The 13,340-nt window shown below is 31.0% G+C and overlaps 1 protein-coding gene across 3 annotated transcripts in view; it reads left to right on the top strand.

The window, feature by feature from the left end:
- The window catches only part of GLS (glutaminase), an 81,481-nt gene that overhangs the window by 31,973 nt on the left and 36,168 nt on the right, over positions 1-13,340 (top strand). For all 3 annotated transcript variants that reach the window (XM_045820550.1, XM_045820641.1, XM_045820713.1), the window contains exons 8-11: positions 7,196-7,228; positions 7,312-7,370; positions 10,826-10,892; positions 11,453-11,503. In XM_045820550.1, coding sequence (XP_045676506.1) covers positions 7,196-7,228; positions 7,312-7,370; positions 10,826-10,892; positions 11,453-11,503 — 210 coding nt within the window. The remainder of the gene's footprint in view (positions 1-7,195; positions 7,229-7,311; positions 7,371-10,825; positions 10,893-11,452; positions 11,504-13,340) is intronic.

The raw sequence follows: 13,340 nt of genomic DNA, 5'->3' as shown, positions 1-13,340 counted from the left end.
CATATAATAACTAAAATAAGAAGGACTTACTCCAATTATTAAGTTATATTATTTTTCTTATGCTTTGGTTTGCATTGTATGTTTTGGATTTTTTTTAAGTACCTGGTTTGCCTTAATAATTGGAAGCTCTAATGTTTGAAATAAGTATTTGAAAATGGTTTTGTTGTATGGTGCTATTTAGGTTTTAATTTCTAATTATTAATTTTAGTTATATTCAAGTAAATTTTATTTGCATTTGGAACATTTATTTACTTTCCTTAGTAAACCCGTGCCTGTTTATTCCAAGCTTGGGAAAAAAATCCATGGCTTTGTAGATGCATTACTGAGAATGGGATATCCTGATTAGACAAAGAATGTTTGAATATAAATTATGCCCTTGGCCCAATTAATAAAAATTCATTTGCTTTAAATACTATAAATCTGCTGCTAATTTTCATGAAATTTGTATGTTCATAAGAAACTGCCTTTAAAGTAGAAGACTGCTATCTTAAGAATATATATGTCTAGCTGTTATTTTAGGGAAAATGCTTCAAAGCTATTGGCCCATTTAATCCTTGTAACTCTGATGAGGTAGATATTATATTATAGCCAAATATTATTTTTTAATGTAACTGATTTTAATAAGCTATAGAAATTTTCATTTTTTCCATTATACTATCTAGTTTTTATGACTGTTACATAAAAGTCATCATTTGAGGTGAAAATAAACTAATTGTTTATGGTAGAAAATTGGAATATGAGTATGTGCTAGGCACAGTCCTGCCTTCAAGTGGCTTACATGATAGTATGGAGTATATACCAAGTAAACGGGCCCTTACAATGAAATGCAATAAATACTGCAATAAAAAATTTTTTATTAATAATTGTTAGATTTGAACAAGTAACTTAAAATAGAGATAAGCAAAGCTATACTAATACAATGTATGTGTTAATAATGCTTGATGAGAAAACAGCAAGAATGTTTCTGAACCATTTTTAGATTTTCCCAGAAAAAAATGTTCACATACCATGATTTTATATAAATTTTTGGGATTTCCCAAACCCTTTGAAGTCAATCCATGGATACTAGTTTAAGAACTCTTACACTGGAGAAAGATTTACATGGCACAATAGTATTTTCAAGAAAGGGCATATGTAAATGATTAATAGAAGCCTTCTTCAACTGCATGCAGTTAAAATCATCTTCTGTTTAATGATTTATGGGTGTAATATACCACACTGAAATACTGCATGTGGGAAATGCATGTCTGGTCATATCATACTGTCACTTCATTGGTTTTACTTACCATCTTCATTCACAGTCTATAACTGTACATTGAGCCATATTAATGTGAGCACTTAGAAACTTCAAAAAAAACACATACACAAATGTGGTTCAGTATCCAACAGTGCAAAAATTTAACTGAGTCATCTTTGTATTTATAAATTTGATCAGTGATTTTAAATTTACTGGAAATGAGTCTTTGGGGTATGGTTCATATTTAATGTCACTTTCTTTGCATTTTTATTTTGATTTGTTTTTAGAAGGTGTTTCATAGGGTTTCTGTGTATGTGTGTGTGTTTTTATCTAAATCTTAGAGGGGTAAGCCTGATATATACCTCTGTAGAACTGACTGCCCCAGTGTATCAATACAATACTGTTCTTACACATTTAAAAAAGAATTCACAACTTTTATAATTAATTGTATGTGATATTTAGAAGTTATTCGATCATATCATATTTATGAATTGGTACTTTAAATTGAGGTAATCTGCAGCTGAAAGGGTCTTCAAGCCCAGCCCTCTCACTTTATATAGATGCAGTGAGGAAACTAAGACTGAATAGGTTCTAACTGCAACAGAATTGGGCTTGAGGTAAATCACCTGATTTTTCTGTTTGCTGTTTCTCTTAATTACATCTTTAACTTTACCTGGCATGGTTATATTGTCCAAGAAGCAGAAATTTTATTTTCTGAAAATTAATGTATACAAACATACAAATTTATTGACATAAAAGTCACATCTAATTTTTGGTGGTGCATATAGACATTCTTGAGACTTAGTCAGTACTTAGTATCCATAAGACCCAAGCCTTTTCTCGAGGAGCTTGCATTGAGTACCCAGAGTTTTGGTATTTTACCATGGCTACTGGATATGAATTCTTTTTTTTAGCTCTTTTAGTTAATGATCTTAAAGCTATATTTTTCTTTCAAAATTCAAGATTTTATTATGGTGCTATTAAAATATTCTCTCCATGTTACTTCCCCTCCCACACACAAAAAAATTAAGTAGAGTCTTTAGTAAGACTCTTTATATTATAATTTTGTAGTATTGATATTTTCTCCTTGTAGGATTGGTGGTGATCCTCAGGAAATGGGGGAAGAGGCAGAGCAAATGTTCAAAAGGATTAGCAGATTGTGGAAAAAAGGAGGATTTGGACAGAAGGAACCTGTTGCATAAATTCTTAACTACTAATCTTATAGGAAACCACCAATATTTAAAAATTTAAACAAAGCTACATAGGTAAATACATTAATAAAAGAAATGTCATTTTGTACATAAAATGCACATAATTTAAAAAAAATGAAGGTACTATACTTTTTTTCTATGGTAGCTACTAAATTTAAGGGAATACTTTTCAATGCAGTTTGTTTTATTTGATGATGATAATGTGGTTGTTTGATTTAAAGGAAAGAGGAAAAGTAAATTTGAAAGGAGCACAGTTATTCTGGATAAAATAGCAGTATCCTTGTGTAATTTTTTTCTTTCTAATAGTAAAAATTCCACTAGTTTAAGTTTAAAAGTTAGGTCTGGTGATAACTCAAGCGTTAGGATATGAAAATGAGGACAACATATTACAAGATTGTTGCCATACTTCTGCTATTTTATTTTATTTTATTTTTAAGATTTTATTTTATTTTTTATAGACAGAGGGGAAGGGAGGAGAGAAACATCCATGTATGGTTGCCTCTCACACAACCCCTACTGGAGATCCTATACTAGGCATGTGCCCTGACTGGGAATCAAACCAGCTACTCTTTGGTTCACAGGCCTGTGCTCAATCCATGGAGCCACACCAACCAGGGGTTTTGCTTTTTTATTTTAAAAGTAAAAAAGTTACATTGTCCTCATTTATGTGTATCTATTCTAGTGGTAGTTTCCAGTTTTTGTCACTTGAAGAAGTTCAGTTTTTTAAAATCAAAAGTATTTTTTAATTTAAAAAAGTCATAGTTTTTTCCTTCTGTCTCTTAAAACAGTTTAATCATGCTCCATGAAAATCAAGACAAATTTAATATGTATGTAATGCTCAGTTTGGTTATGTTAGCAATAACCTGTTGGACTTGCTTGTAAGCCACATTTTTAGGGTAGTTTGTGGCTCTGGGGAGCAATGGATGATGCCTTGGACTTGCTGGTATTCCTAAGAAAGGATTACATTGGTTTATTCACTTCATGTTTGTATCAGTTGGTGTATTTGAGGTTTCTTTTAAATGAAATTAGATAATTTCTTGGCAACAGAATTTACTTTTCTGTTGCTTTATTTTTTGGCTAATCACCTGTAATATTTATTGTAATCCTCCAGGTATTTACTTTCAGTTTTAAAGCATTTTGTATGTCAAGATTAAACTGAGAGTATTTTATAAAATTTTCAGTTCTTTTTGCCTCTTACGCTTCTTTTCTCTACCATCTCTAATTGTCAATTGGCTTTTACATCTCCATACTATATGAATGGAGTTGTGATTTGCATACAAAAACTGATTAATATGGTGACTTTAAGTTTTTTTATATTAAATTTATCCCTGTTAACTGTGATATTTTCACCTGTTAAAATGTGTAATACATGGTTCAATTTATGAGTGTGTTGTAAAAGCAGGTATAAAGATATTTTGTCTTTTATTTTTTAAAAGTTTTTCTGCTATTTCTACTGTAACTTTTTCAAGATAAAAATAACCCTATATATAGATATTAATGCTGCACAGTGATTTAAAGCTGGGATAAACATATATCCAGAGGTGTAGAATTTTTTTTTCCAGGAGAAAAAGTGGCATTAATAGTTTTAGACTATCAGTTTCCAAATCTCAGTTTTCATATATGCATTTTTTTTAAAAAGTTAACCTGCCTTTGGTCCAGACTTCCTCCCATTTTCCAGAAAAAAGCTATACTTCTCACATGTCCCAAATTTTACTGTAGTACACTGTTTTGGGTGCTAAAAACATCTTGGGTACCATCAAAAGAGAACATTTTGAAATAGTGGAGTCAGTGATATTGAGGGTGTGAGTCACTGTAATGACTGGGAACAGGTCCTCTTGTATACCAGGTTGTTTCTAGTTCTCTGGTTTCAGCAAAATGGAAAGAGGATTTAATCAAGTTGCTACTTTTAGTGGCAGCCTTAAGCATAGTTTTTGAGGATTACTGTGACTTTTGTATGAGGTAGATGTGGAAAATACTGAGTGACTGTTGATAAGACCTTTTCTATTTCCATCTATTCATCAACTGTCAGCAGTGTTTCTCAACTTTTACATCTGTAAAAATTTAATGTAGTGAGAGAACTATACTCATTCTAGTGATAGAAAATACCTCTTGATACATGAACTAATTAAAAATCAATTACTGTTTTAAGAAGGAAAAAAATATTCTTAAGGAACAATTTTGTAAATTAGCCTGAGAAATCATTAGCAAGTAAACTTTTTTACTTTAATGTTTCATGAAAATTTTCAAATGTACACAAAATAGAGTAGTATAACCAGCCCCCATGTACCTAATCCCATCTTTAATTTTGACATTTGTTTCTTTCTTTTTTTGTTTTAAAAGATTTTATTTATTTATTTTTAGAGAGGGAAGGGAGGGAGAGAGAGAGAGAAACATCAATGTGCGGTTGCTGGGGGTCATGGCCTGCAACCCAGGTATGTACCCTGAGTGGGAATCGAATCTGCGACACTTTGGTTCGCAGCCCGCGCTCAATCCACTGAGCTACGCCAGCCAGGGCTGACATTTGTTTCTTCACACTGCTGCAACTTGCTACTTGATAATTATGATGGATTTTTTTTTTAACGTTTCATATTTTTGCTTTTTTTTTGTTTGGAGGGTATTTATTCTAGTTTATTTTGTATGTGTATTTTTTCTCTAATATCTTTGCAAATAAACTTTATACAGTAACTTTTTCAAAATTAAAATAACATGACTTATTATAATGATTGTTAGATTCCATGTATCCCTGAGGTACATGAAATCTTTCCAAGAAATACCGGAGCATATATATTTATAGACTTAAGTTAAATGCTATTTCCAGGATAGGTAATAAGAACAACAAACATTAATCAAGTGCTTTTACATTTAAATGGGGAAGTTTTGGAGAGACTTGAGTCAACATAATCATTCAAATAATTTTGTTTTGCCTAGAACATTTCAAGTAGCTTACCCAAATTTGTATGATAGGCATTGGTAAATATCAATGGTTTCTTTAAAAATAGCATAGAAGCAAAAGCAAAACTTACTCATACTGGAATTTAGTAAGCTACAAAAAACATGAATGTGACCATAGTCTAGAATTGAAACAGTTTTTTTGTTTTTTATCAAACTCGACAGCTAAATAGAGAAAGCTTGTATTAATTTTAGGGCACAGTTTAGGTCAGAGAATGAAAGTTCAGTATAACTTGTTTTACATTGATTAATTGTATAACCAGTAATTATTCATGTGACCTCACAATGCAAATGCTGACATCCTTTTCCAAAAGAGTTGTTTTTTTTTTCTTTTGTGCTTTTTCAAAGGTTGAAAAGGTTTTTGTGGTTTAAATGTTGTTACATATTTTACAGCATTAGGATCTATGGAATATTTTGACAACTGCAACAGTTCAATGAAGTTGGTAATTTCTTCTTTTAATTATTTTTCATTGAACAGCTTTGGAGTTACATTTCTACATTTTTATTTCTGGTGTATTATAAGGAAAGAAAACATAAAATATGTCCAAGGATGCTTTAGAGAAAATATATAATGATTACAATATGGCTGTAGCTAAATTGTCCTTACTTTGTTTAAGCTTTGTTAATACCTAATTTTGATGAAACAGTGTGGTATTCTTTCCAGCAACTGATTGTGTGATTGCACATCCTTTCCTTAAATAAGTTGATTTGTAAGGTTTCACAGATTATCAGCCACATTCTAATTCACTTACAAAGTGGAGAATGAACCTGGCTTTATTCAGTCAAATAATATTCTGATAGAGGTTTTGCCTCATAATAAAATTTTAAATGTAATGTTTTTGATTTTTTTGAGGGTAAAGTTGAAATTTTTCATTTTTAAAACTATAATTTTGAATTTTATTTTAAACCTGTTTTAAAAATTAGAGATGTATTGTTTCTCTTGGGTGCATATCACCAATTAATACGTTTGATTTCAGATCTACACCTTACTGCTTTGTAAACTTCACTGAGGTAAAATGAAACCATTTGGCTACTTGAACTGATCTACATTACATAGGTTTTGCCTACTGACATTTGCAGTAGCTAACATGTCAGAAATAGAAGTGATGAAACAATACATCTTCCATGTTCTGAATTGGAATAATGCTAAATACAAATGTAGCTATTTTTAGAGACTATGAAATGTAGGGTTTTTTTTTTTTAGTTTAAGTTGTGTTATATAACAAGTGATATATTAAAACTAGAGCTTTCTCTATACTAGAGAAATCTATCCAAGAATATTTGCATATACTAGAATTATAAAAAATTAATTTTGTAACATAACTCATTTTTCTAACTCTAATATTGGTTTAAGGTTATTTTAAAAATACAAGTAAATTGTTTTTAATTTAAACCATAATATATATATTAATTTTTTCTAAGGGTAAAACTTTATTTTAAGTTTTTTTAAACTATGAAATTAAATAAATAACATTTTCTAGCAGATTATCTGTTGTCATGAAAGATAAGGGGATTTGGAGTAACTTGTATTTAAAATTCTGTAACTTTGGATTGGGTAAATTTATACTTAAAATAAAGCATTCCCTTTATAATTCAGATCCATTCTCAACATATGGGTATTAATGAAAAATATGTATATAGTTTATGTAAATATTGTTACTTTAGAAGTATTTCCTAGATTTTAAAGTACTAATGTGCAGTATATTAATTGTAATGATAGTTTGAAATTTTGATGTTCATTTAAAACTTAACTGTGATGGTGCCTTTATTAATGTTTTTATGTCTCATTTCTTTACAGCAAGGAGTGAATAATGCTGAAAAATTTGACTATGTAAGTGCAATTTAGAATTCAGTTTTCACACTAAATTATGTCTTTGTTATTTGATACTGATACTTTTTTATTTTGTTTTATAGGTGATGCAGTTTTTGAATAAGATGGCTGGTAATGAATATGTTGGATTCAGTAATGCAACGTGAGTCTGCTTTATGACTTAGATTTTTATAATGGGTCATTTCTCTTTTAAAAATCTATATTGTAGAATTTTATTTTAAACATTGCTTTGTTACTCCATTTATATGCATATATTGTATTTAGAATTAACTTATTCTCCCTTGTTAGTTCTAGGTCTTACTTCAGTGCATAAATTCTTACCTAATATTTGGTCATTAGAAGAAAATGATTTCTAAATTACCTGGGGTGGGAGGTGGGCACACTTAAAATGCTTTATGTATTTTTGATAAACTTCTTGTGGGTAATCATAGAATTAGAGGGGGCCCCCAGGTTTACTTCAAGTTATTAGCACTAATTTTATGTCCATCTATAATACCTGTCTTGCCTCTCATCTTAATCTCTCTATGCCTGGGTAACTTGATTTTTACACCAATTTTTTACTTTGAAATTTTGAAGTCTACAGGAAAGTTACAAGAATAAACAAGTATCTGGATATCTTTCACTTATTTTCCTGATTAATATTTTGTCTCATTTGCCTTTTATCCACCTGTCTAGATAGACAGTTAAAAGTATATGTATCTCTACATGCACATATATACATGTATGTGTGGTTTTTTTTTTCTGAACTGTTTGAAATTAAGTTGTAGAAATCATGGCACTTCACTCTTAAATAACTCAGCACAGGTATCCTAAGAATAAGGGCATGCTCCTACATAACTATTAGTATAATACCAGCAATGCTTTTTTTTTTTTTTGAGGGAAATTTGTCTTTATTTGAACATTATGTGATTATCTACAGAGATAACACAGAAGTCTATAGTCATTTGAAAAAATAGGACTTTAAGAAGGTAGCTGGATATAAAATTGACATAAAAAGTTAATATTTAAAAATATATACTAGAAAAAATCCATAAGTTACTTTGGAACAAATTATTTGTAAAACCATACACAGAAGTCGTGCTCACACAAAAACCTTGAAGAAAGACAAAATACATGAATGGATATCTGATGTTCATAAATAGGGAAACTTAATCGCATGAAAGTATAAATCCTTTCCAAATAGATCTCTAGGTTTAATGTAATTCCCTTCAGAATTACAACAGGGTTTTCATGAACTTGACCTGAATTCTAACATACATAGAGAAAAATCAAAGGACTGAGAAGATCTGTGAATATTCTAAAGGCAAATAAGGCAGAGGAAGATTTGCCTGCAGGTGTCCAGCCTTATCATGATCTGTAGTAATTAATTAAGACTGTGTGATGATGGCAGGAGACTTGACTTGGGTGGTGAACACAGTTCAATATACAGGTGATGTTTTACAGAATTTTGTACCTCTGAAACCTATAATTTTATTAACCAATGTTAATCTCTGTGGAATAGCTTAAAGAACCCAGAAATCAAACCACAGTTGAATGACTAGTTGATGAGTGACAGAGGTGAGATGATACATCATTAGTTGGAGGAGGGACTATTCAATAAATAGAACTAGAAAAGCTGGTCATCCGTTTTACTTTCTTCTCTATGGGAAATGGAAGACCAGCTTTTCCAGTTCCAGCAACACTCTTAAGAACATTAATTTAAAAATATGATGTTAATCAATACATAAATATCCCCAAATTACCTCTAAATATGTATTATGGCCTTTTTTTCCTCTAGGGACTAATCAAGGTTTCTTTTGTCTTTCAAAGTACAACAGTCCCCCTGCCTCAGTCTCTTGCTTTTAAGAATATTTATTAAATGACTTCTTGTGAAGTATGCCAACTAGTTGTTTTCTAGAGCAGGAATTAATTAACTTTTTCTGTAAAGGACCGGAGAGTAAATATTTTGGTCTTGTATTCTCTATTACAACTACTTAGTTCTGTTTTAGTAGGAAAGTAGCCATAGACAATATGAGGCTGTGTTCCAAAAACCTTATTTATAAAACCAGGCAGCAGGTTGGATCTGGCCCAGGAGCTGTAATGGATATTCCTATTTTTAATAGGTTTAGTTGTTTCCTTTTGATTAGATAAAGCTTAAACACTTTTGGAATGAATACTAATTAGATGATGCTTTGTATGTTTCAGACAGCAAAAATTTTTAGGTTTCTACCTTATCGACTTTTATTCGTCAGCCTAAGTATCTTTCCCAGAAAGGTTTTCAATAATCTCATCTTGCCCCTCTTCTGTGCTCTCATCTTACCATATTTTATTGAACTTACTCTATATCTGTCTTTGCCCCATCATCACCATCAGACTCTGACCTTCTTAAGGCCTAGATAGAGTATCTTCCAATTCATTTCTGTAATCCTGTTACTTGGCAGATATTAGGCAGTTGATAGAGTGTTTAGTAAACAGAACTATGTGTTAGGGACTGATAATTGTTCAATGGTTAGTCCTTTATTTATACAGTTCCTTTTTTCAGTAGCCTTCTAGACACTTGTAGGTTGAGCTCTCAAATAATATTCAAATTTATGGAATTAAATCTAAGTCAAAACTCACTCTCTTTCTTCCAAAACTGTTCTTTGTTCTAGGGATCTTCTTGTCAGTTGATAACACCATTCTTTCTGTAGACTTTGTTAGATACCTAGGCTTTGTAACAGAGTTCACACTGTTTTCTCTTTTTTCCCCTCTTGTCTGAAGACTTGCCCAGCTGTTCTCATGTTTGATAATACTTCTTCCATTTCTATCACTAGTACCTAAGTTCAGGCTTTCTGTAATTCTTATTACAGTAGTCACCTAATAACATCATTCTTCCTATCTTTTCCCCCTTTCCCAAGCTAATGTCAGAGCTAACCTTCTAAAATGTAGAGCTGAAAAGGTAATTTGTTTGAAAGCCTTTAAGCTTTCATTTTATTGGTAATTTGGAGCTATTACGTTTTTTAGCATTTATCCGTCTTGATAATTTGGTTGTAGTCTCCTTTGTTAGTTTGATGATTCTCCACTCTTCTCCATGAATCCCATTTCCCAGGTATGTTAGAGTACTTGCTAATCTTGAGTGAAATCCTGTATTTTATACTTTTATAACTTTATTCATGATGCTGTGTAAGCTTCCACCTGAAATCTGTTAATCCAATGAATGCTGTAAGGCCCATTTCATGTATCCCTTTCTCAGTGAAATTTCCATGGAATCTTTAGTTGGAATTGACTGTTTATTGTACTTTTGAGGTAGCCAGAAGATTCTGCATTTTTTAGTATATTTTAATGGTGGAATATTTGGTGATTTATTATTATTTTCTTTATTTACAAAATATGAAGATTAGTAAAGGTCCTGGTTCATTTTAACCCTTTTATTGCTGAGAAAATTAAGATGGAAAGAATTATCACCTAAATTACTTGCCCAAGGCCACATAGCCAGCAGGCCTACTGACAGAACTGGGACTGGAACGAACAATCTTTTTGACTATTAACTCAGTGTTCCTTATACTGCACTTTAATATACAAATTAAACTGTAGAACCATACTTTTATAGAAAATAAAGCAAATTTTCTTTTCTTCTAGGTTTCAGTCTGAAAGAGAAAGTGGAGATCGAAATTTTGCAATAGGATATTACTTAAAAGAAAAAAAGGTTTTTAAATGTTGTTTCTTTTTCTTTACTTAAAAAAAAATACATGGACATATATACTAAGAACTCAACAATGGATTTTAAGCAACTACCTATTACTATTTAAGGTTCACAAGTTTTTGCTAAACAACCTTGAGTTAATGCTATCAAATGTTAATATTAAACTGATTTGTATCTGGCAGTATTCAAATATTTGGCTAGTTATATTAATACAGATTTTGCAGAAGGACCCACCTATTTACTCAAAAGTGTAATGCCTGACTGTTGATTATATTTGATTGTTTTGAAAGTTTAAGTGGCTGGTCCAGTAACTTGGTTTATAAATTTGAATCAGTTTATTTTTATCAATTAAACTAGTGTCTAGAAATCTATATATGATGTAGTTTTGCTTTATTGTTCTTTATTATTTCATGCTTATACCCTTTTATAGGTTATGTGCTATTTTGCTCTTGATTAAAATAAAACACATTTATGTGCATTTTAAATTTAATCTTGTATCTTTTACTTGTGTGTATATATTTTTTCCTGTGTTTCTGTTTATAATTGCCTTTCTATTTTTTCAGTGTTTTCCAGAAGGCACAGACATGGTTGGTATATTAGACTTCTATTTCCAGGTAATTTACTTTAAATGTATGAAATATGTGTATAAATAAATATGTGTATCTTATTTTGCAGAATATAGGTATCTCAGAAATCTTAGCCCTAGGCAAAGAGAATATGCATTACCCATTGACTTCCAAAAAAACATACTTATGAAAGAAAATCTCGTGTCTGTATCTCCTAAAAAGTTATGACTCAATATAATAGGGAGAATTTTTATTTCTGTAAACATATTATATGTAAAAAGTGTCAAAAATAATGTACAGTTCCAGAAATTGGCTTCTTCTTACTGTAAAATGAACTCTCTTTTCGTAGCTTTTACATTTTGTTTGGAGGAGTTATTTATCAGAGGGTTCATAGTATTTTAAAGCTGCAGTTTCTCAGTTTATTTCTGCAGCATCACATAGTGGTTCTCTTTGAAGTTAAAGTTGCAAGCTATACTCTCTACATATTTCTGGAGGAGGGGACCACTTATAATCTGCTGTGGTATAGAATTCAGTTTAAGATAGTCTTCCTGAACTTCCCTCCCCTCTTACCCCATACTTTTCAGTTCAGTTCATTTTTACAGCTTGAGTGTCATTAGTGCCTCTGATGGGTCTGTAATGTGAAGCTACATAGTAACAAATTGTTAATTTCTAGTTTAGTTTATATTTGCCTATCTTTATTTTTGAAGGTGTTTTAATTTCACCCTTTTTGTAATCTTAAAGAATACGTAACAGCGGTTGTTATGAAGTAGATTTGATAGAAGTCCAGGTCTCAGTTTGTCACCTGTCCAATGTGAAGAGCTATAAATTGTGAATCTGGATTATCAATGTAAAAACCTAACCTGGCCACTTTTGAGCTATCTGACCTAATTTCAGTTACTGAGCTCCAGTTTCATTTTCTGTGGCATATTCTTGACCTAACTTCCTGCACTGAAAAGAACATAAAATAATTTGTGTGAAATTTCTTTGAAACGGTATAGTGTCATATTTACTTCTATCCAGTAGTCCTTATTATTTCCCCTAACCCATATGAATTTCTTCAATATGTTAAAGTTCTTTTGCTTTGATATACATACATATTTAACTTGGGCTATTACAGCTTACTTGTTACTAAATCTGCGAAATTTCTACACTTCAGTGCATAAATCAAGAAACAGCCATAGAAGCTTTACTTTTTTGTAGAGGGTTTGCATCTAATTGAATGTTCATCAAAGTTTCAGGAAAGTACTCAAACTGGGATTTGTCAAACTAGGAGTGTATTGCCTTATGACAAACAAAATCCCAATTAACTAAGTATAAATTAAGAAATGATTGTTGGAATTTAAATCTCATTTCTTTTACAAAGCTTTTTATGATTAAATCAACTTTAAGTCTTTGTTGTATGGGTCAGTATAGTAAGTAGATTCTGTAGTTTTGGGGAAATTGGAAAGAGGTTTTAAAATAAATAGACAAAAGTGAAAGTCAGTAAAAATGTGGCATCCAATCATTTTTCTAGTTCACTGTGGCTGATTAGTTTTTCTCCTTGCTGACTTCAAACCCCTTTGTGCCTCTTGTATGTAGACCTTGAATTGTGAATGAGGAAAGTTTGTAAGTTGAGACCTCAGTCTTTTCTCTCTCTTCCCCATTCCCACATTCTCTTTCTCCTCTACTTTTCCCCCATTTTGGTTGCTGTTAATGAATAATAAAATAGACCATAATTATTATTTTAGTTTTATGGGAAAATTTGGGTTTGGAGTAGTAAACTATTTCCATCATTTTGATTATATTTAAATATAAAAATTTCATTCTACATTGTAATTGAACTTTGCTTTTTTTCATTCATTATAGTATATCAAGCACCCATAGTCTATATCAAATAAATATTTGA

Source organism: Phyllostomus hastatus, unplaced genomic scaffold (genome assembly GCF_019186645.2).
Source record: "Phyllostomus hastatus isolate PE091 unplaced genomic scaffold, TTU_PhHast_1.1 phas_contig_1, whole genome shotgun sequence".
Lineage (NCBI taxonomy): Eukaryota > Metazoa > Chordata > Mammalia > Chiroptera > Phyllostomidae > Phyllostomus > Phyllostomus hastatus.
Note: the sequence above shows the minus strand (reverse complement) of the source record. Positions and strands in the feature narration are given on the sequence as shown.